Source organism: Lolium perenne, chromosome 5 (assembly GCF_019359855.2).
Source record: "Lolium perenne isolate Kyuss_39 chromosome 5, Kyuss_2.0, whole genome shotgun sequence".
Taxonomy (NCBI): Eukaryota; Viridiplantae; Streptophyta; class Magnoliopsida; order Poales; family Poaceae; genus Lolium; species Lolium perenne.
The window spans coordinates 4,220,022-4,243,052 of NC_067248.2; the positions used below are offsets into that span (position 1 = coordinate 4,220,022).

At 44.7% G+C, this 23,031-nt stretch overlaps 1 protein-coding gene across 5 annotated transcripts in view; it reads left to right on the top strand.

Annotated features, from left to right (window-relative positions):
• Positions 1 to 13,417, top strand: part of LOC127326310 (uncharacterized) — a 30,774-nt gene extending 17,357 nt beyond the window's left edge. For 2 of the 5 annotated variants that reach the window (XM_071819714.1, XM_071819715.1), the window contains exons 3-15: positions 5,026 to 5,282; positions 5,380 to 5,608; positions 5,711 to 5,861; positions 5,986 to 6,198; positions 7,065 to 7,220; positions 8,989 to 9,009; positions 9,092 to 9,186; positions 10,005 to 10,059; positions 10,714 to 11,082; positions 11,162 to 11,293; positions 11,401 to 11,554; positions 12,213 to 12,281; positions 13,142 to 13,417. In XM_071819714.1, coding sequence (XP_071675815.1) covers positions 5,072 to 5,282; positions 5,380 to 5,608; positions 5,711 to 5,861; positions 5,986 to 6,198; positions 7,065 to 7,220; positions 8,989 to 9,009; positions 9,092 to 9,186; positions 10,005 to 10,059; positions 10,714 to 11,082; positions 11,162 to 11,293; positions 11,401 to 11,554; positions 12,213 to 12,281; positions 13,142 to 13,179 — 1,893 coding nt within the window. In that variant the 5' untranslated portion in view covers positions 5,026 to 5,071 and the 3' untranslated portion in view covers positions 13,180 to 13,417. Of the gene's footprint in view, positions 1 to 5,025; positions 5,283 to 5,379; positions 5,609 to 5,710; positions 5,862 to 5,985; positions 6,199 to 7,064; positions 7,221 to 8,988; positions 9,010 to 9,091; positions 9,187 to 10,004; positions 10,060 to 10,713; positions 11,083 to 11,161; positions 11,294 to 11,400; positions 11,560 to 12,212; positions 12,282 to 13,141 lie in introns of all 5 variants that reach the window. The other 3 variants (XR_011744502.1, XM_071819717.1, XM_071819716.1) reach the window with 3 other exon arrangements.
• Positions 13,418 to 23,031: the final 9,614 nt, after the last annotated feature.

Here is a 23,031-nt window from a genome sequence, read left to right on the forward strand (position 1 = left end):
GGGAACTGCACAGGGCTTGGGCCGGACATTCACCTCTTCTTTAACGTCGTTTCTTTTTATTGTGGAGGCAGCTTTCGGCATAACCCCGATGACGCTTGTTTAGAGGGAACCCATACTAAAGTACATAAACTTCCAGCTAAGCCCTACCCATAATCAGGTATTGTGGGGGTACTAAAATAATTGGAATGGTATCGCATCCGAACCCAACCATCAGTTTTTGTCAAATTCACCTTGCCCTTCACGGTCATATTCACCTTCAAAACTTTCAATAGAATGACTCATCATTCTAAGGTTTTCAAAATCCTTTGTTGCACAAGTTCCCATCTAGAGTAGGTCATTTTACCTTTAGCACTAGCAACTAGTCATGAGGGGTGCTAACTAATTTGTAGCTATTTAGGCTACGTTTGATGCTCTTGTACTAATCTATACTTAGACCAAAGTTAACTATAAAAGCAAGCTTAAATAAACAAAGCAAAAGCTTGTAAGGATAAAACTTGGGAAAAATGGATCATGAAGCATAAAGTAATAGGTAAGTGTGCCTTGCTCTGGTAGAGCTTTGCACTTTGCAAGAGTATTAGCTTGCCTTGGTTGGTGTACTGATCAAAGTGGTCTTCTTCTTCCTGGAAGTAGACCTCCTCCTCCTGGTACTCCTCGGTACTAGCGTCTAAAAACGGATACGAGGTAACAATCACCAAACAAGGTTTAAGAGCTAGACTAAGCACACAATTAATTTACACAAACTATCCTAGCACCACCATACTAACATGTTGGTTGACTTCGTTTGCTTCTTAAGAAAAATAATTTCCTCTCATTATAAATCTTGATTTAGGGTTTCTCTTTAGTTCTTGGAGAAATAATTTCCTCTCATTGAATCTTGTTAAGATTTAATTTCCTCAAATAAGTAATGTATGAACCCATGTTGACCAAGGTCAACCATTCATAATCATTATTTGGGGAAAATGATTTAAATGAGGTTGAGTACCTCATGCAATTTTAACACTACCATACATATGATTTAACATCACCAATTAATTTAATATGAGATTATGTAGACCATGGTCAATACCTCATATTAAGTTACTTGGGACAAGATTTAAATGAGGGAAAACATCTCATATGATTTACTAACTAGTTTTGGAAAATTTAAATGGACTAGAAATAGCCATAGAGCCATTATTTAATCTAGACCATGATCATACAAAGTAACCATGTGATATTTTTACATAATCAATTAGAGTATAAGAAAAGTGATTTTTGAGAGTTGGAATCAACTCAAAAGCATTTTTGGTTGATTTTTAATAATTGTTTGAAGTTGAAAAAGGCCCTGCCTTGTTATTTTTGTCACATTAATTCTACAAAGAATCTCATGATGAGACCAGTGGGGTTGGATAGATCTTTTCACAAGCTTTCCAAATATATAAAATTCATCAAATTTGGTTTAGCCAATTTGATTCTATTCAATTTTGGAAAAGCATCTGTGAGCAAATTGATTTAAATCTGAAATTCGAAATTTGAATTCGTGGGCCGCGCGGGAAAACTAAACGGGCCGAATTGATTTAAACGGGGGAAAGCCAGCCCACCACGCGTCCAGCACGTGTGGGCTGCCTGACAGGTGGGCTTAAACGGCGAAGGGGTACGGGTGGCTCTGGGGCGTTGGATTAGATTGGGATCGGATGGCTCACGCGCGTCGTCATCTCCGGCGAGAGAGGTTCACTGGCGCGGCGAGGGTGGGGTTCCGGCGAGCTCACCGGTGCTCCAGCAGGGGTTGGCAGTGTGCGCGAGGAAGTTGTCGACGACGGCGAGTCGCCTGGTACCAGCGGCGCTTCCTGGGGAGGCTCCAATCGACGGCGAGCTTCTGCGGCGGTCACGGGCTCCGGTGGTGAAATTGGGCGGCGCTGGTGGCTAATCGAGAAGGGGAGGTGGTCGAGGAGGTCGAGTGTGAGGTGGGGAGTGAGCTGGTGTGAAGATTGAAGCGAGGGGAGGTCTCCTTTTATAATGGCGGGAGGGGGCAGGGTGCTGCGGCGAGGTCGACCACGGCGACGTGGCTACAGCGGCGTAGAGAGGTAGGCGAGGGCGTGGCGTTGTTCAGCGTGTCCAGGCGGTCCTCCTGGCGGCAACGGCGAGGCTGGGCGGTGCCTAACCTTGTCGGGAGCAAGCAGGGTGCTGCGCGGCCGTGGCGGAAGGGTTTGTCTCCTCCGGCGACGGCGGGCGCTGGTCGGGGAAGCGAGGATGTCCGCGATGTTCAGGGTGCGGTGGCGAGGCGCTGGGCGAGAGAGGGGGTCCAGGGGTGCGGCGGTGCGGCGAGACGACGCGTGCACTGCGCGTGTCCGTGGGCGCGCCCATGCCATCGTCGGCATGGTCCTAGGCGTCGTGGGCGCGTGCGTGTCTGGTGCTTGTCGTCCTCTCCTCGACCAACGGCGAGTACCAGCGTGCTCAGGGGACCAAGGGGAGGCTGTGGGGCATGGTGGCCAGGGATGGAGAGGAGAGAAGAGAGAGAGAGCAAGGGACATGGTGAGCATGGCCGGCATGGCATTGGCATGGCCATGTCTGGCCTTGTCCAGGGTTTCTAGGTGGAGGCATGGTGCTGAAGGGGACCAGGGGACAAGGTTGAGGCAGGTTGAAATCAAAATTGGGCCAGACACTATTTAAAATAGTGAATTTGATTTTATTTGATTCCTGCCCACCACCTGTTCGACACAATGGCCGCAAGAAGGAAATTTTCAAAATTTTGGATGAAATTTGGTGGAGTTGATTTGGATCACATTTGGCACACAATGGTGGTGGTGGGGTGCAAAGTTGAGTTGGTTTGCAAAAATCCAAAAGTGACACAATCTTGAATCTGCTTTGATGTCCCAACTTTGCTTGATGAGATTAAGAAAAGGAGAAAGAATTTGCAGTGATGGTCTTGACCAAAGTTGTTCACCTTGATGTGTTCTTGGATGAGGTGCAAAGAATTGGATTTGTTTGGTTTAAAAATCTCTTAATATAGAGGCTCAAAGTGGGTGTCAGGGTATAAAAGTCAGAAATGACCATTAGTGCATGTGAGCACAATTTGGTTTCAAATTTGATTTGATTTGAGTTTCTTTGATTCCAAAAGTGTTTATAAGTGTTTAGTAACGTTATCCAACTAATGGTGCAAGCCAAAATGGTCTAGGTTGAAGATTTGCAAAAATGGCATAAACCATATGTGAGGGTTTTGGGATTTTTCTATTTCATTTCTTTTCTTCCTTTTTGATTTGCTTGGTGATCTTCAAAGGCTCAAGTGAGGGTTTTAGGTTGTAGCACAAGGTACAAGGTGGCAAACATTCATCATGGCAATCACACAAAGAATTGAGTAAGAGCTCTATGCATAGCACATGTGTGAATAAAAGTTTTTGTTGGTTCTAAAATTTGAGTATTTGAAAATTCTTCTTCTTCATTGATTTGAAATTTGGGATGTTACATTCTCCGACTCGGAGGACTCGACGAGCGCTCGTTGCTGATCCGCCGCCTCGTCCGGGTGCGGCCCGTCGTCGTCGGACCACTTGAACTCGTCGTCGTCGTCCTCCTCCTCCTCCGCCCCCGCCTCCTCCTCCATTTGCGCCTCCAGTTGCGTCGCCAACGCGTCGGCCTCCCCCACCAACGCATCCGCCCTCGCACCCCATGCCGCCTCCGTTGCCGCCAGCGCCGCCTGCCGCTGCTCACGCTCCTCCTCCGCCTGCCGCTGCTGACGATCCACCGCCTCCCACCACCGCTCCTCAATCACCTCCCGCCATTGACGGTACTGGAGCTCCCGCTCCATGCGCTAGCGCTGCCGCTATGCACACCACCGCTGGGCCATCTCCTCCGTTCGGCGCCGCCGCGCCTCTTCCTGCGTGGTGGCGACCAACGCCGCAATGCTGTCCGCCAGTGCCGCCTCCTCCCGCTGCTGACGCTCCTGCTGCTCCATTGCCACCAGATGATGTCGTTGCTCTGCACGAACCCGCTCCGACCGGTGCCGCCGCGACACTTCCCCCGTGGTGGCGTCGATGTCGAACTGCGGTGCTTCCGGCGGTGGAGGTGGTGGAGGAGACGGCGGTGGAGGGAACTAGCCGGCGCCAGGGTGGTTCATCATTGTGCAGTGGTGTTCGAGCGACGAGGGATGTGCTTGTGGCGGAGAAAGGGGTGTCGGCGGCTGTGGTGGCTGCCATTGAGCAGGGGGGGTCTTTTATAGATGCCAACGTCGGGAAGAAAGCGCGAGAAGAGGCCAGACGCGGCGGGAAGAAAGCGCGGGAACGCACACGGTGGAGTGCGAACGCCGGCGACGCGTGGAGGTTGTGCAACACCGACGAGACATCTCGCCTGCCCCTCTGTCGCCATTAAGGCAAAGCTACGACGCTTCGGTCGTCAGTCACTGCGCGCGAATAACTTCCGTCGCGAGGTAGGCGACGGTTAGGTCCAAACTTGAATGTGCCGCTGACGCGTCGGTCCCGCCACTACCCGCCTCACTTTTCGTTGTGTCCGGCGTGCCCGGAGCATCCCCTGTGGGGCGGGGACGGGCTCGGGGCGCTTGACACCGTATCGGGGCGCGCCGGACAAAAAGAGGCTTTGGGGGACGCGACTGAGAATGTTTTTTTGTTCGGCGCGCCCCAAATCCCTTTGGGGACGGTTTGGGAGACGCGACTGGAGATGCTCTAAATTCCAATAGTTCATTAAAATGGTATTCAATTATGTCATATGCATATTGAACTTCACGGTTTATTATATAAGTGTAACCCAACGTAAACATGAAGTTATATGTTGATATTATGTGTCGCCACTCAACTCAAGTTTACAAGCCACACATATTAAATTTGTTCTCTCCTGGTATTTTTAATGGCACCTTGCATACCCAGTCTCGTGCCACAAAACATTCTGGCACATATCGAACAAAAAATGTACAACACCAGATTATATCAATAGCTGCAAATTCAAGCATGATCATGTATATGTACCATTTTCTACATTATAAATGTTACCTATCACTAAAAGTAGAAAATTAAACTGTGGATGTGAGATGTTCAACAGGGAGAGCATAAAGATGGAGAAAAGATTGCTGTGAAGGTGCTTCAAGATGTTCTTGACCTTGACGATGAGAAATTTGAGAAGGAGTATCAGAACCTTGCACCTTCACCACAAAAATGTTGTCCGGTTAGTTAGCTATTGCAATGAAACTAAGGGAGAATACGTACAGTTCAATGGAAAGTTGGTTGTTGCTGAAAAGATTTGGAGGGTGCTTTGCTTCGAGTATATGTGCAAAGGAAGCCTAGACAAATTTATTTTTGGTATGATACATGGTGCTCTACTTGTAGGAGGCAGTTAGTTAATAATTAATTAACTTTTACATATAAACTTGAGGATGCTCTTTGTTTGTTGATGCAGATGAAGCTAATGAACGTAATTGGTCTACGCGATATGCGATAATTAACGGGATATGCCAGGGCTTGGAATACCTTCATGAGAAATTAAATCCTCCTATGTATCATTTAGATTTAAAACCAGCCAATATATTGTTGGATGAGAGCATGTCACCAAAAATCGCAGATTTCGGCTTGTCAAGGCTGTTCATAGAACAAAGAACAAAACAGACAAACAGTTCTTTAGGAACACGGTAAGCCAATTTTTTCATGCAAATTTATATTTTCAGTACAATAGAGATTGCATTGTCCGAATGGTATCACATATATACTAACCTATATGATTTCTCGTGCAGAGGGTACATACCACCAGAGTACATAGACGCAGGTTTGATCTCAATTAAATTTGATATATTCAGTTTGGGTGTTGTGATCATAAAGATGATGACCGGACAAGATGGCTACTTCAGACCTGCTGAGATATCTTCCCAACAATTCGCTGATGATGTAAGACAAAGTGTTGCTTATTATATCAATTTTGCACATTTATGAATTATATATTATTCTAAATTGCTTTTTCGATAAAGGAAATATATTAATATCGATAGATACATGTTGTTTTAAATTGTAGGTACATACGGACTGGATGAATAGGCTACAAGGGATGTCAATGAACGTGTATTCTATACAAGTAAGGAGATGCATTGAGATAGCTTTAAGCTGTGTGGAGGCTGGTCGACACAAAAGGCCAAGCATTGGGGTAATCATCCAAAATCTGTGTAGGACAGAGTCTATTATTCAGATTCTTGATGCATTAAGAAATAGCTGGACGTCACAGGCAGACGTAAGTTCTCTTTGTTGGCCAATATTGGATAATGGTGTAGATGAGTCATGAGACCGCATAGTCACCTAACTGTGTTCATATTTTTATTGTCACTTTACTTGTGTTAGTTCCAGGTGAAACCTGCCAGATAATTACCATATTATCTAAAAAAATAGTAGTACACTACAACATGCAATCACGGTGAGGCCGTCGGCACATGCCATTTTGGCCGTTGGCATAGGCTGTGCTGATATCCACCGTCAGCACAATAGTCTATCGGCAGAGGCCATTTGGCCATCGACACAACCTCTAGGTGGGCCCGACAAAGGCCAAACGGCCGTTAGCCTAGACGCACTTGAATCGGACTGAACCGACTGTTTGTCTATTGTTCTCCTATTCTCTCGATGGCAAGGGCATCGGCACAGATGCATCATTTTTCAAAAAAAAAAATCCAATGTTTTGAATTGTTTGGCAGTTTAATCTATAAGCATTCTTATTATGTCAAATTAGTTATTAATAGTTAAACTTTTCACTCGCTCACCCATCCTTAAACTGCTCCCATCCAAGCACACTCTCCGTTCTCCCCGGCAGGCCACCTGGAAGGACCACGATCATAGTAAACTCGTACACCATTTCTTTACCAAGTGGTGGAAGCGGCAGCCGATGGTTAAAAACGGTAGCTTTGCTGTACAATGATTGAACTAATTTGAATAAGTTTCTCTAGTAAGTTCACATGCAGAAGTTGTAAAATTTGTGTACACAGTGTAAACTTGGTATACGCGTTGGTATAGAATAATTTCAATATGTGCATATATGCGGAAATTTAATTCGGCACATGGGAGCATATGCTCCTGCTAATTAACAACATTTTTGGATTCATCTTGTAGATATGCCCTTGCATTTCCAATGAGACTGAGATGCTGGATATCCTGGAAAACAATATGAAATCTTACCCACTCCGTGTAACTGACAATAGAGGTAGGGTGCATCAAGCGACGATAACGACTATCGGTGATCCAGCATGTGACACGTCAACCTCTGAGGTCAGTTTTGTGTTTTAGGCTACCAACTAGCACTTGACAAACTATACATCAATTATACAGCGGTGAGGTGAGAGGTGCTGACTACTTGTTGGCGTGCGCATGCAGCGGCTACTTGCTCTTGTTGCACCTCTCCTTACGAGGTCATGGTGTGATTTACCTTCGCTGGAACGGAATCGGAATCGATCCGGCTCACCTGCTCCGCGAACTTCTCGGCGAGTGCGTCAAGTCGAAGGGCAGAACCTCCAAATTGTATCTCACCGACCGCAGCACTTCCAGCTCGGAGATCACCTACCGAGACTTCAGCTCCAAATCAGCTAAACCAATTTAGGATTTACTTTAGGTCACATCCAAAGGCAGCAACCTTCCTTGTGACTTACGCACGATCAAAAGGATCAGAAGCGCCCTCTGATACCAATTTAATTATGATGTTCCGACTAGCCAGAGAATCACGAACTTTCAAGGATCTGCAGCGTGTACGCATCAGCATTCAGCTGGTAGCCGGCCGCATAGCCGTCTGGGCTGCTGCCGATCTTTCATGCCCATCGACTGGATGCTGAAGTGCAGGGCTCTAAGGCATGTTTCCTCGTTGTTTACAACATCTACTGTTCGGTCAACTTCCCAAGTTTCGGATTATCTTCACTGGCGGTTTCTATGGACAAGCGAAGGACGCTCTTAGACCTCTGGATCGGAGAGGATCCAATCGCGTGCGTCCACAGACATCAGCCCTTGTGGCTTAAGGAGGCGTGTTGCGAAGCTCTGCATTTAGCTGACACCATGGGAGATATCGAAATTGCGATTTCCGTTGGATTGGAAGAAAACTATTAACTAAAAGCTAGGAGGTGAAGTGGAGTGGTTCTACCGCGTCGACAATGGCGAGTCTCAGCGCCCTGGTGCAGCGGGACCTCGGTGACAGACGTGGTGTGTTGGACTCGCATAGGGTGGGTGCGTTGTTTGTCGCCTTGGTGGCGTCGATGGCAGGTCTGGCAGGGGCTATACGGATCTCGGTCCTGAAGATGGACCAGCGATTGATGGCGGTGACTGCTTCTTTGGCATGGGCATGAGGCGCTCGCTATGAGTCTGTTAGACCGGATGAGCAGTCTCGTTTTGATGAGTGGGTGTTTTGGGGTATGCAATATTCCTGGGTCCTAGTTGATGGGGATTTTTCATGTTTTTTGGGAAGAGTTCTTGGTTGGCATGATCTTCTTTCATTGTCATGTTTTGTAGGTGTTTTGTGGTGGTTTCGAATTTTTTGATGTATGATCTCTTATCGGACCTTTGATGAATAAATGAATAAAAATGGCTATATGCACTGATTGATGCAGAGGCCGAGGCACGATCTCCATTTCAAAAAAAAACACTAAATCTGGCTAAGCTAGGCTGCACATCGCACTACAAAAATGTCTGGACCGCTATGGTCCAGACATTATCTTGCATGCTTGTACTTCCTCGGTTAGGGATTATAAAAACTATGATCTTTTTAATTTTCTTAAATATTATTATAAGGTCTATTTTATTTATTACTCTCTTCTCTAAATGCATGTTCTCCCTTTTTTTTGTCTTCTCTCATGCATGTGGTACTATTCGTACATGCGGTAATTAATAAGTTGAGTTATGAAGTTTCTTGTTCTTAGCGAACTGGTCTTCAGGCCTTATAATATTAATGAAGGAACTCTCTTCCTTGATTAATATATTCTAAGTTCGTAGACAAATTACATGTGAGAATATTGTTTGATATTTCTTTCTTTCTTGCATGCTTACTATCTGGGAGCCAATCCGAGCAAAAATTGCGGTAACATAAGTTCTCTTTAATTTATCTTTTCTATCTTGCTTTTTTCCGTGAACTCATTTACCATCCATATCATTACGTACAGATCATAGACTGCACAGGAGATTTGGGATACTCCCAAAAATGGGAGGAAAATTTTGGATACGTGTGTACAGTAGACGTTCATCCAACAGAGCCTTGGTATGTCTAGTGGTATTAATTACTTTGCGTCCATAGCATGCGAGCACCTTTCTCTTACTGAAAAGAGACTGATATATCATACATTAATTTACAGATCAGTTGAGCGTTCGTTCTTACTTGTCACACTATGCATGCAAGTTTAGATGATTAGATCTCGGGTTGAAGTAAAATAGTTGGGGTAGGTTTATGTGGTGTTTTATTGCAGTCTTAAGACCAAAACCTAGTTTAGTCCAACCTAGTTTATCCAAAATAGCTAATCATTATTTTAACGAGATAAGTTTTCAAGAACTTCATTTCCAAACTATTGCGCCTAATTGCAAGAGGAACACAACAACAGTGGGCAATCCAAAGCAATGAACACTTGAACAAACAACATACACCTTTCTAGGTAGATCTCCCTATTTCCATTCCATTCATGAGATTAGATTTCTAGTTAGCCAAAGTAGAGAGTGGTTTTTTGTGAAAGTGAAACATGTGCAGGTTAGGATGAATGATTCTCTTGCAAATCTTGCAAGCGTTCAACACTGTTCTATGGATGTTAAAAAAACACTGCTCTATGATTTTGGTGGGTTCTACACGTGAAGATGTTCCTCAGCTGCTCGAACTTGACTGTTTTGTAACCCTTCCTGTTTAAATAAAGTTTCTATTTTACCAGTAAAAAAAACATATGCCTTTGGACTTTATGTACAATTATGGGATACTTCTATGACCAAAGATGGACTTTCTTATAACTATTATTAAAAATATTAGATGAGATTTGAAAAATGGTGTAGTATTTATGTTTTTCCACATCTTAGCATCCTATTTGTTCGATACAGGATTTTGGTCGGTCACTACAGTGGGCATGTCTCCGCTTGGAACCATCGGACCCAGGTATGTAGCTTCATTACTCATGCTTAGTTCCAATGGTGCGGAGCCTGGAGCCCACACGCCGCAGTGTGTGACGAGAAAAAGATACAAAGTAGAATGATGTATGCATTCTTCAAACCGAGTGCCATGGAGCTCGGTATGTTTAAAATGGGAAACTATTTTTGAATTTCTGAGCATTAAAATTTCATTTTTAAATTATTTGGTTTGTGCGCTAAAGTGGTACTTCCTCTGTTCCATAATTTTACATTATGGAATAGACTAATAATAAATAGCACATTTATTGTATATTCTTCTTTTTGCTAGCCGGAAAATTTTCATATTTCTTCGTGATTGGTCATATGTAAGTACGTGTATCACATATAGGCACTTCTCAAAAAAAAAAGTAGAAATTTTAAAATTCCCAAATGAGTTTCTTATTTTTCTTTAGAAAAACTCGGCTCCCATTGGGCTATGATCCTTCCATTTCTTCATTTGTATGGTTTGCGAAATAAATAGTTGCATACTAAGAAAACATATTTATGGTGAAGTTCTAATTCAGTGTCTTAAGTAGTAAAAAGAAGATACAAAGCCTAGCCAACTCAATGAAAAAAATACGACACACTGATGCATCACAAATTTTACTTAGGCCTGCCGTCATTATTTTTCATTTGCAAGCAGAAAATATTGATGGGACTTCGCATCGTGAACACGGGGGAGCGTACAATATCTGCAGTTAGATTCATCCCGCACAAGCAGTGGTTTGTTGCTGGTGATTCTAACGGGCACATCCACGTCTGTATCACGGCACCGGACAATGTTAAGAAATTCCAAGCTCATGCGAGCTGCATCAATTCATTGGCAGTTCACCCAATTGACCCTTTTGTCCTGTCATCATCGGACGACCACCTGATCAAACTTTGGAACTGGGAGAACGAGGAGTGCATTAGGACATTCCAAGCACACTCCAAAGAGGTTGAGTCGGTGAAGTTTAACCCGCTGACTACCAGCAACACTTTTGCTAGTGCTTCCAGGGACGGCACAATAAAGGTTGATTAGTGGAGCTATCAATTTTGTATTGTAAAGTTTTTCAGTTCCACATTTCCTAACCAATGCTTGAGACTCACAGATCTGGAGCATACATTCGGGCACTCCTATCACCACGTTGGAATGCGAGGCTGAACTGACATCAGTCCATTATTTATCTCTTCCTGGTTCTCACCAGCATATTGTTACAGGTTCTAGCTGTGGGACAGCACGGGTAAGCCATCTTCCTTATTCAACAGCATAACAGACAGATCTGGAAAAAAAAATTGGTAGAATGCTGCTGTAATACCTCGATCTCCTTAATCCTTTTTCATTCACCAGATCTGGGATTTGGAGGAGGAGACATGTATTCAGAACATCAATGGACTCCAGAATGGTGCGCTGTTGCTGTTGTCGATTGCCTTCCGGGATATCCGATTTTTGTTACAGTTTCGGAAGATCACATTGTTTCTTGCTGCAACTCCAGTACCCACAGGTAATGTAAGGCACTTAACTTGGCCTGTATATCCAGTTTCTGTTGACTGCATGGCCGAATGTCCTTGATGGTTAACTAATTTTATATTTGTTGCCGTTTCCTTCCCTAGATTAGATTAAGCATACATGAAGATCAATGAAAATGTACCCAAGAATTATGACAGTTAGACGATTCCACGATGTCATTGTAAAAAAAATACTGTAGAAATGATCAATAAAATTGTAAGTTTTACAACATTAAAACAATATCAATCAACTGTATCGTAAAATTTCATATTGAAATGAAATGCACGCTTTCTTGGTTTTGGTCGAATTCTTGCTTGATATCTGATAATATTGTACCAAGCATGTTTCAATGGTTGCATTCACGCAATTGCTATGACACCACCGTTAATACCGCACTGAGTACTACTCTTTGACACCATCCCGGCCAACTTTTTCGCCTTCCACCAACCCATGCCTTCGTGAGGTATATTGGACAAAGTCTGTCATTTGCCATCTCTTCCTCTGCACCAGCCAGCATCTTGTCCTCCAAAAAGCACCGCAACTGTACTTACATGAAGATCCACCTTCTCGCATGTTTTAGTTGAGTGATGCCATGTATCAAGATTAACAATGAAACTGACGCATAATTGGCATTATGATTTGTAACTTTGCAGATACCAGAATCTGGTTGACTTTAAACTGGGACTTATTATGGATTTTGCCTACATCAAGGACACACAAAGGTACAAAAAATAAAATCGTCAGCTCCTCGCAAAGTTGTAGCTTACCATGTATCTATTTTCTTTTCTAGCTTCTTTTCTCAACATGCGAGCACTGCCAGGACTGGATTTTGTGCTCTGATGCTCATCAGCATGAAAAAATATAGCAGCGTGTTGAATAGTTTTCATAAATATTGAGCAAATCATACATGTTTTATACAAAAAGAAAGTAGCTTCTTGTGTGCATTAAATTTACACATAAGAATGCATTTTTTTTTTGCATGAAAATGTGTGTTTTCGACAAGTTTGGAAGTCATGATTTTTTACTGCAAGTCAGGATCCGGCACCACATGCTCCTCCCTGTGCTCAACCATGGGGTAATATGTACCAACTTAAAATAGCATGCTGGTGGAAAATTAAATTAGAAGACAGTGGTACTACAACCTTATTCGACGACTACCTACTCAAAGTTAGATGCTAAATTTCGGGGAAGAAAATTGAAGGTCACGGTCCTGGAGAGTTCTCTGGATTTTTGTCATCTGAATTGGCTGAAAATCCAGAACTCTCCAACAAAATAGGCCGAGAATCCGTATGCGTGCGATGTTCTTGATTTGGCTAGCTGAGAGAAAACAAAAATTCCAATTCTAGCCAAGATAAGATATATTTGAAAGTTACTGTGGTGTATATTCCAAAAATGTAAAGTGGAGTGGCAGAATATATATATTTGGAAAGGCATGCATTGTATACATCTTGTTCTGGGACTAAGGGAAAACAACAAAGTGCTGAAAAGTTTTGCTTTGTCGTCACCCTTCTATAATTTTTTAATATTTGACATATATTTTTGACAGTTAAAAACTTCTTACCATAGCATCGTATGTTTGTAGCCTCCTCGTCGCAGGTCAACGCGGAATTGCACTGTTGAAAATCGATTAACTTTACCTCCATGATCCACCTTACGGAGAGGAAAATTTTGGAGGAATACAGATCATGAATTGTATGCGGAGAAATTGGCAGTTTGAAGGATGCCTGATGGAGAATTGCCTGTGTGGTGAACTTTGATGAACTTTTGTGTTAACTTAGTACATTATATTGCAGTATGATGCTATCATATCCTGCCTCTTCCGTTTGGTACTGAGATTTAACGTCAGTTGCTCGATCTACGTGGTTCGGTTTGTCCCAATTGCCATGTTTATTTGTACTCCACTACTTTACATTGTGCTGTCTGCATTTTAATTTTTCATAGGGATAGCAATGTTAAGATATACTACTGTGACCCGCAAAAAAAAGATATACTACGGTGGTAGCTTACTATTGGAAACTATATGAGGTACTAGCTTCGATTGCAGTGGCACGACACAATGGTTGTATTGTACGTAATGTCCTCGAGAACCTGTCATTTTGCGGTCCATGTCAAACTCAAAACCGTCTATCTGTAGTCCAAATCAGGATCTGCAGTGCAAACCAAATAAAGATCAGTTTCGAATAGGAGAGAACCCTGCCAACCCATGCACGCAGGCATCAGTTTCTTTGTGGTTTGCTATGGAAGCTTTTTATGATTCCTGCTTCATCAATGCTTTGGATATCTTTTCCTGAGCATATATGAGACAATCGGATAACTTTTTTAAATAAAAATCTTGATAACTTTTGCTTTTGGCCGAAAAATATTGACAAGTTAGTGGGGCAACCTACTGACTGAATGATGGAGAACCAGCTTCAGAAGAGATGAAAATTGCTGAACGACGATGTAAACCTGGCCAATTTTTAACCAACTTCAGAATGTGTCTAGTTTTTTTTTTTTTGAGATGATGTGTCTAGTTGTTAGTTCGGACTAAAGAAAATTAACCGAGACAGTCTCTCGAGCCGTACGTACTATATTTATCCAGCTTGACCCAGAAGTCCAGAACCTGAATGAGCACCTGCACGGTCCACCTCTAAAAGAGGGATTTTACGGTACCTCCTCAATAAGGATTAGGAGTACCGCTTAAATCTGGCCCTCCATTCTAGAGGGTTTTTTAATCTAATTATAGTGATTATCAATTTGTCATCAACTGAAAGAACTCGTGAAGTCGTGATCACGATCGAGCGCGCACTCGGCCCCCTTCAATCTATCGATTGAGTGCACCGCCATGGTCTCCCCTCACGCCTGCATTGTCGCTGCTCGTCATGCCTGGCAAGTAAGATGAGGCAAGAACTGCTGCCTCGTCCGCGTTAACCGCCGCGGCTGGTCACAGCCGAGGATCTGTCCCAACTCACCTACCTCTAGAGCATCCTCAGCGAGACCCTCCGTCATTACCCTACAGCCCGGCTACTGCTGCCCAGTCATCCACGGACTGTATGATCGGAGCGTGAATGCGTATGCCATCCATAGGGACCCAACCATCTGCTACCAGCACTTAAAGATGCCATCCATTACTCTGCAGATGGTCTTTTGCCAATGTTTCAGAATATGCCTTCTGATGTGGAAGATAACTGCGTAGATGATTACCATGGTTTTTTGTTTCCTTCAATATTTCAGAGTATTACAAAGATTCAAACTGACACGGAAGAGTACATATTTGAACTAATGTGAAGCTGAACCTTTGTGATCCTAATTCACAAGGTAGGTGAGTATATGTGGGATAATATATATACGATTCTGTCAGCTAAGTAAGTATTGAATAAGTGGTGAGCAAGTCATTCAGAACTTGTTGTATCGTTTCCTTTATCATGCAAGTATCCATTTCAAAATTATCCGATCATTGTAGTTGAATGGTGAAAACTTCATGAAAGGAGTAGATGAATGCGAACCGCATGAAGAAGCTTAACAAAATTGGAAAAAAAAAAACTGAAATGGTTACAACTTACTAACGTATTTCAAAAGTTCATAAATAGCTCACATAACTCAACTGGATTGAGCTTAAGTATGAATAAGCTTCTCTCCAAATTTAACAATGACAAACTTTTAACATTTCATACCAAACTGTACATGCCAATCGAACCAAACATAACCACGGATTAGAGTATCAGAATGCAGATTTTGGTAAACAACGTGATGGTAAAGATAAAGAAAAGGCCTTTCAACAAGTTCCCTAATTGCAAACAGAAGACTGTAACTACTGAGAATTTTGCACTATGCACAAAACTCACTGCAAGCTTATGAACTGCTAACTTATTGATGCAAACGAGAGGTTAGTGTTGGCAACTGGCAATATCTATCCAAAGGCACATGTTTCCTTTCAAGATGCAGGGCTAACAACCAAAAATGAAGTAACCATGTTGTTATAGACGACAAAGTGGCGCAATAGTGCTTCAGCTAACATGCAAAGGGCGCAAAATAAAAAACACAAGTACTGCATAATGCTACCACCATATACTCAAAGCTGAAATTGAACTCAAACCAATTTATGTATTCTATGCAACTATATAACTGATAACTGAACGCAAGCTGAGCTGTGCATTCTACTGACAGACTGATGTTAGTTGAGAATTCATTGAGAAAACTCCCATCTCACAAATATGACTAATAACGGGAGCAAGAAACAACTGGTTTATGAGACAGGGGCTGGGAGCAAATTAAACATTTCAGAACAAAGGCTAGAGTTTGACCTTTTAATAAGTACTGTGATATCAGGACAACAAGTTACCTATCAACGAATGCGCATCTTGGATATTCAATATTTCACCTTAAGCTCATATTGATCCAGTCAGCCAATCTAAAATGCTTTAGTATATTCCTTACATGTGCAAATCCCCCTATCTGATCTGTGGTCGTCGTCAGTTTGTTTGGTTGAAGCCTAGCGAAAACTTTGGTAGGCACAAGATTGTGATTTCGACAAGACTGGTAAAAAGAAAATGCTACAATAGCCATAATAAGCAAGGACCAATACTTGTGAACGATGCAAACATCCACATCACTACATGAGGTCACCGCACTTGGAGAAAACACAATGCAATAGGAATAATCTACAGAACAATCAGGAAATCATGCTCATTGGAGACTCAAGCAATCCACCAGAAGAGCAGCCCAGATGGAACCAGGATGCAACAGCAAAAGCACGAGATAGCTGCAAACTGGAATCGATGTTCTATACGTGACACAGCAGGAGTGCAATACACAAATCGTTATAGGCTAGATAGACCGGCTATCTGCCACATATAGTTAGATCAGATAGATAGAGATGCACCAATACTCAGTTGGCTACAGTGTCTTCATATATCACTCACAGAGGAACCCTCTTCATCACTGATGGAACGATCATCCTCTCCATAGCTGACGAGAAGAGCATCTCAGAAATATACCGCCGGTAAGAGCAATTCCAATAGTGTAGCCAGCTGCTGGCTATAAGCCAAGTGCCATGTCATCTATAGCTAACTTAGAGCCAACATATACAATAGTAAGCTTTAGAAATGTAGTACTTTAGCAATGTATGGCCCACCTTTCACTCTCACAAAGTGCCTAGGAGCACGTGCTAGAGCTGGCTCTTGCATAAAAGCCCACTCTACTTCTCTCTCCTCTTCTCTCTCCTCCAACTAAGCAATAATATACTATTTTAATCTTTATAGCCAGCTGACTAGGACTTATTGTACTTGCTCTAAGAGCCTTCTCTAAGTTTCTTTAGTTCCTGAAATAGCAAAACGGCCACGGAGGTAACCTGGGTGAAGAAACGCGAATGGCCTACTGGTTGGCCTTCTCCCTGGCGGCGACGTGGTCCTCGTAGTATCCGTCCTCCTTGAGCCCCCTGATCACCTGCTGCCTGAACGCCTCGTACCTCTCGTCCCTGTCCCCGAAATACGCAGCGTCTGCCTCATGCTGCCGCCTCTTTTCTGCGATCGACTCCGGCAGGTCAAACTGCGCGAGGTCGTCCAGGTAGTCAGCGCTGGGGAAGGGCTCCGGCTTGAGGCCGGGCGATTATGCTCGTGATCTCGCCTTTCGTCAGCCGACCCTTGAGTTTAGCTTCACCCCTCCTGGTGGTGGTGATGGTGATGGTCCTCCGGGTGCGGCCGGCAGCTTCACCTCCTGCAGCATCTTGTCAATCGCCGCCGCCCTCCTCTGCGAGCCGAACGGATGGAACGACGCTGGCTCGGCTAGCGCGTAAACGTCGATCCATCCCTCCGGCGGCGGATCTCCCTCCTTGTAGCTGGACCTGGCCACTGGTGCCTTCCTCTTGGTGGAGGCGGTCCACTTTGCCGCATCCGTCGAACCGTTCTCCTCCTCCTCCTCCTCCTTACCCGCCATCAGATCGATCGATGGACGAGCGAGCCCTGTTCGAGTTCGGCGTGGTGGCGCTGTCGTCTGGAAGACGAACCCTAGCCGAGCCTCCTTCCTATCGGTTGGCGAAACTAGATCTTTCTTTTGGTCCAGTCCACGGACACACTGGGCCTGGGCCTCCACTTCTTTTTTATGTTGCCAAAAATAAACTTTACTAGTACTTCTTTCCTTTTGGTTCCAAGAAGAGGAGCATTACAGACACTGCGTGGTGATTTTCACAAAAATAACCCTTTAATGAAAGTATTGTACGAAATGACCTCCGGCGAAAATATTTCAGTCCGCTAACCCTTTTGTGTGGCGTCTATGCGAGCGGCGACACACTTCACTGTGTGGCGCTCATGCGATCGGCGTTTGCCAACGTGGAAAGCATGTGTGGCGCCTAAGCCAAAGGCGCCACAGTAGTTATTTTCTATATTGTCTGTCTAGAGTTGACAGAACATTGTAATGTTTGAATCCTAGGTGTTGAGTTCAAACCTATGGGCGCGTTTGGTAGCCTGTGAGGCCCTTTTTTGCATGGGCTGGGACGTGGAACGGGCCGTTTGGTTGCATGTGTGCCGCCGCGTTCTTGCATGAACCGGGTTTTAAAGCACCCCTGGGACAGGCTCTGGAGAAACGCCTGGAATGGCAGTTTCTGTGGAGCCAGGGCCGTTGTCGCGAGAAGGTTGAACGCGTGGGGAAGGGAGACGGGAACGCCGCGTCCCTTCGGGAACACGCGCCATAACTAGCCTCACCGCCCCCTCTCCTTCGTCTCACTCGCGACCTCTCTCTCACCCCCCCCCAAACTATCACATCACCAGGCGGTTCCCCTCCCGCCGACCAATCCGCCGCACCGCCGCAAGGAGGAGCACCGGTACCAGAGGAGGAGATGACGGCGAGCAGCACCGCGACATCGGCCACAACCTGCTCCGCAGTCTTCATTGGCTTCTCGAGTTCGGCGGCGAACTCGACCTGGTCCTCGACCGGAACAATGGCGGTAACGACCTCTTCTTCTCACCTTCGTACTCGTTGTGCCAGTACAGGCCATGCTTGGGCACTTGCGACGACATGCAGATTAGATCTGCTAGGGTTTTCATTAGGATATGGTTTGGATAGATGTTTGCAAGGTGTTCGTCGTCATGGCTTGCTGTTCTTGTCTAGTTCTTGCTGTTCACGGTATCGATTTGCTTAGATCTGTTACTGTAATTTCCAATCGCGGTAGATCCTTCGTAGATCGGACTGTGGATTGGAGAAACTGTCAGATTTTACTGTGCATGCAAAGAGGGGAAGGGTATTTTGTGCTGGGGTTTAGCATGTTGTGATTGATGTGCGAAAGATTAAGCTGAGTCGCACTAGTTTGTTCAGACTCAAGAGGAGTGGGAGGAATTGAGTAACGAAGTTGATGAGGACATCCCTACTACACCACTACCTCCGTCATTGATAGATGAAGATGAACCTGCTGTGAAGCTCAAGTCCAATGAAGTTCGGATTGGACCTATTACAAGGGCTCGTGCGAAGCTACTTAAACAACAGGTGAACTTGTTTCTAAACGGTACTTTGATTGATGAGAACTTTATACTGCCTAAGTCCTATTACTTATGTATCATCAGGTATCAAGAGGAGACGAGCATCGCACGAGGAGGAGAGGAGCAGCTGGACATGAAGACGGACGTCAAGATGGACGTGAAGCTGGACATGGAGCTGGACATGAAGATATCTCATGGACGCGCGAGGGAGGAGCGGGAGGCATGCGCGAGAGGAGAAGAAGACGTCCAGGCCGGTCCAGCACCCGGTCCGACCGGCCGCCAGACCGGCCAACCCGGTCCCTGACCCGGTCGACCGGGCGCCAACCGGACGCAGTTTATCGTACCGGATGAAAACCGGAAATCCTCGCAGAAATCCGGTTGCCGCCCGGTTGACCGGACCCCAGACCGGCCGATCCGGTCCCTGGCCCGGTTGACCGGATTCCAGACCGGACCAGTCCGAGTCTGTCTCGACCAGATCTATTCTGGGTCGGTTATTTTCGTATTTTTTCGACCTGAGGACGTCCTGGACGCCTATATAAGTCCCCAGGACGCCCCCCTAGCTGCTTTAGACCACGTTTAAGATAAACCCTAGTTCTTAGTTGTTTGCGTATGCAAAACTATTGAATCCCTACACCATATTGCTTGATATTGTGTAGATCCTAAAAAAGTCTTGTGTGATCTGCTGTTCCATTGGGAATTAGACGGTTGCAACTTACCGCTTTGTGGTCGGCGACTACGTGCGCAAGTGTGTGGAGTTGCGAATATCTTGCAGGGTTGAGAGCTGTTGCATTGGCGACAGGGACCAATCGAGAGATCTCGTTGCGTCATACAAGTTATCATCCACTACATCGTCGTGTTTCTCCGCTGCCATCACCCCGTGATCATCATCACCTCCGTTGCTTACTGAGAAGATCGGGCCACCCCTTATCATCTTGGTATCAGATTTCCAGTTTTCCTCGGTAAGCCATCCACAATCCACCCCATAGTTGAGTTGTGAGTGTTTCCTATCCAGAAAAAGCCATAAAAAGTTAGGGTTAGGGTTTGCCATAGCCTTAGATTGCACTAATTTCGAGTTTTAGTTGTTTTTCGTAGTTGTTTTTGCGTATCCTTTTCTTCCATCTAGTATTGTTAGGGTTTGTGTTTCCGCTATCATCTAGAGTCAGTTTTTGTTGCTCCGAGTACACATATCTTACAGTTTGCTTGTTCCCAACCATAGCCACAACCTTTCGATATCGTGACTAGGAACTTTCCCAAAAGAGACTGGTTTTACCGCTCGACAGGCTGCTCGTTAGGTTCTTGGTGCTTTGCAATTTCTGTTGGCCGTGTTATCAAGGAGTTGTGTCAAAAATATCAAAAAAAAAAAAAAAAAAAAAAACTAGAAAAGAAGCAAAAAGAGCTACATAGCTGCGTGTGTTATACAAAAGAAAAAAAATCAAAAAAAAAGAAAAGTGAAGTGCTAGTAGAATCAAGTGAAGGCCTAAGTTTTCTTTACTGCACCTGTAGTCGAGCAATCTTGTGCCTGTCTCGTTGAGCTTTGCTAGTGTCTCTCTAGTGCATTGCAACCTTTCCTACAAATAGTTGCTTTGCCACATTTATCGCCTTGTGTGAGTATCATTGGTTGTCTACGGTCAGCGCTAGAGCTTGTTATTGGTGCAAATAGGTAGCCCACCTACAGCCCCACATATACCCTGCTTTGTCGTGTGATTGTTCTTATACCCTTGATATTCGCTTCGCTACATCCGTGCACTAGTCTGTCAATCCAGGTTGGTACGCAATACTAATTTCTTTTGGAGCGGTAAGATTTACCTTTTCTTATCAGTTGTTGAGGGAATTGTGAGAGTACCACCATATATTTTTTTGGTTTAGTGCACTAACCTTCTAACGATGTCTGCTAGTGATCATAAAATTGTTAACCAGGAAAACAAGAGTGCTGCAGATATCATCACATGGAGGGAGTATGAGGCTCTTCGTAATGAGATGCGACGTGAATTCCGCGCTCAGGATGATGCGCTTAAGGAGACGGTCCAAGCAATCTCCCAAAAGTTGGATGCTACTCATGTGACCGTCACTACAATGCAAGATCAAATGACGGACGTACAACGCAATCTTGCTGATTTGCGCTTAGCTGTTGAGAATTTGACCGCGCAACAACAACAAGACGATGATGATGATCTTGAACTTCAAGATGACGCACACAATGCTCGTGGTGCGCCACGTGGTAATCGTCCTCGCGGTTGGGCTCCACTTGGCCGCAATGGTCGTGGACATGATGAGGAAGATGGATTGGGTAAGCCCAAGTTTTCTATACCCAAGTTTGAAGGAGGAGCTGATGTTGAAGAATACCTCACTTGGGAGCTCAAGATTGAGAAGTTGTGGAGCTTACATCCACATTATACTGAAGAACGGAAGGTCAAGCTTGCTTCTTCTGAATTTGATGGCTATGCTTTGCGTTGGTGGGATGCTTTTGTTCGTAATCGTGATGAGGATGGTGCGCAACCTATACGCACATGGTATGCCATGAAGGAGGCAATGACTTCTCGCTTTGTGCCAACAAATTACTTACGGAATATATATGATAAGCTGACTCTATTGAGACAAGGTGTGAAGACTGTCGATGAATACTACATGGAGATGGAGATGCTTATGCAGCGTGGCCGTGTCCGTGAGTCTCTCGAGATGACAATGCAGCGTTTTCTGAACGGTTTGAAGTATGATATCAAAGGCATTGTTCGTCACTACAGCTACACCAATATGAATCAGTTGTTACATCATGCAAGAGAAGCTGAATCACAGTTGGCTGACGAAGCAAAGATCAAAGGACGAGCTACAGGAGCTGGGCGTTTCACATCACGCGCGGCCCCATCTACGGCACCGGCGCCTTCGACGCGCTCCGCCCCTTACTCTACTACGCCTAGTAAGCCGGTCTCCAATGTGTCTAACACAAAGAAGTCCGAATCTGCTGCAAGTACGAGTGGCTCTAATGTGTCTACTGCGCGCAATCGCGATATGCTTTGTCATACATGTGGTGGCAAAGGTCACTTCAAGAGAGATTGTCCTAACCGCAAAGTTATGATTATCAATGAGGACAATGAGTATGAGACTGGAGATGATGTCGATCCTAATGCTCCAGAAGATGATGACTATGACACTGATGGTGAAGATGCATACCCGTCTGATGCTCGCACCATTGTTGTGTCGCAGCGTGCTCTTAATGTGTTGCCTAGTGCATCTACTCAGCGCTGCAATTTGTTCCAAACAAAAGCTTTAGTTGGTCCTGACAAGGCTTGCAAGGTCATTATTGATGGCGGGAGTTGCCGCAATTTAGCAAGCAAGGAGTTGTGTACCAAGCTGAAGTTGAAGTATCTACCGCACCCGCATCCATACTATATTCAGTGGTTGAGCGACAATGGTGAGATGAAGGTAAACCACATGGTGCGTGTTGAATTTGCTATTGGACCGTATAAGGATTGTATTGACTTTGATGTCGTTCCTATGACGGTGTGTCATCTATTATTGGGTCGGCCTTGGCTCTATGACCGTTCTGTGCAACACAATGGCCGTGCCAATACGTATCACTTGGAGTTCAAGGGCAAGAAAATTAACTTACAGCCTATGACACCACAACAAATTGTCAATGAATCTCGTCAGAAAGTTGAAGTGAATTTGGAGGATGCTTCTTTAGATAGGCGAGAGAATTGTAATGTTGTGAGTGATATAACGAAAAGTGAGAGAGTGAATTCCTTAGTCTCATTAGCCACCAACGAAGACATGAGAGAATTTAGTGAGGATCCTACAGCCATGCCTCTTGTGCTTTTGTACAGGGGTACGGTTTTGGTTTCTAACGATATGACCCCTCTTCCTCTTGGTGTTTCTAATGTTTTGCAGGAATTCAGCGATGTGTTTCCGGAGGAGGTGCCCGCAGGATTGCCACCATTGCGTGGTATTGAGCATCAAATTGACTTGATCCCCGGCGCCTCGCTGCCCAATAGGGCACCATATAGAACGAACCCCGAAGAAACGAAGG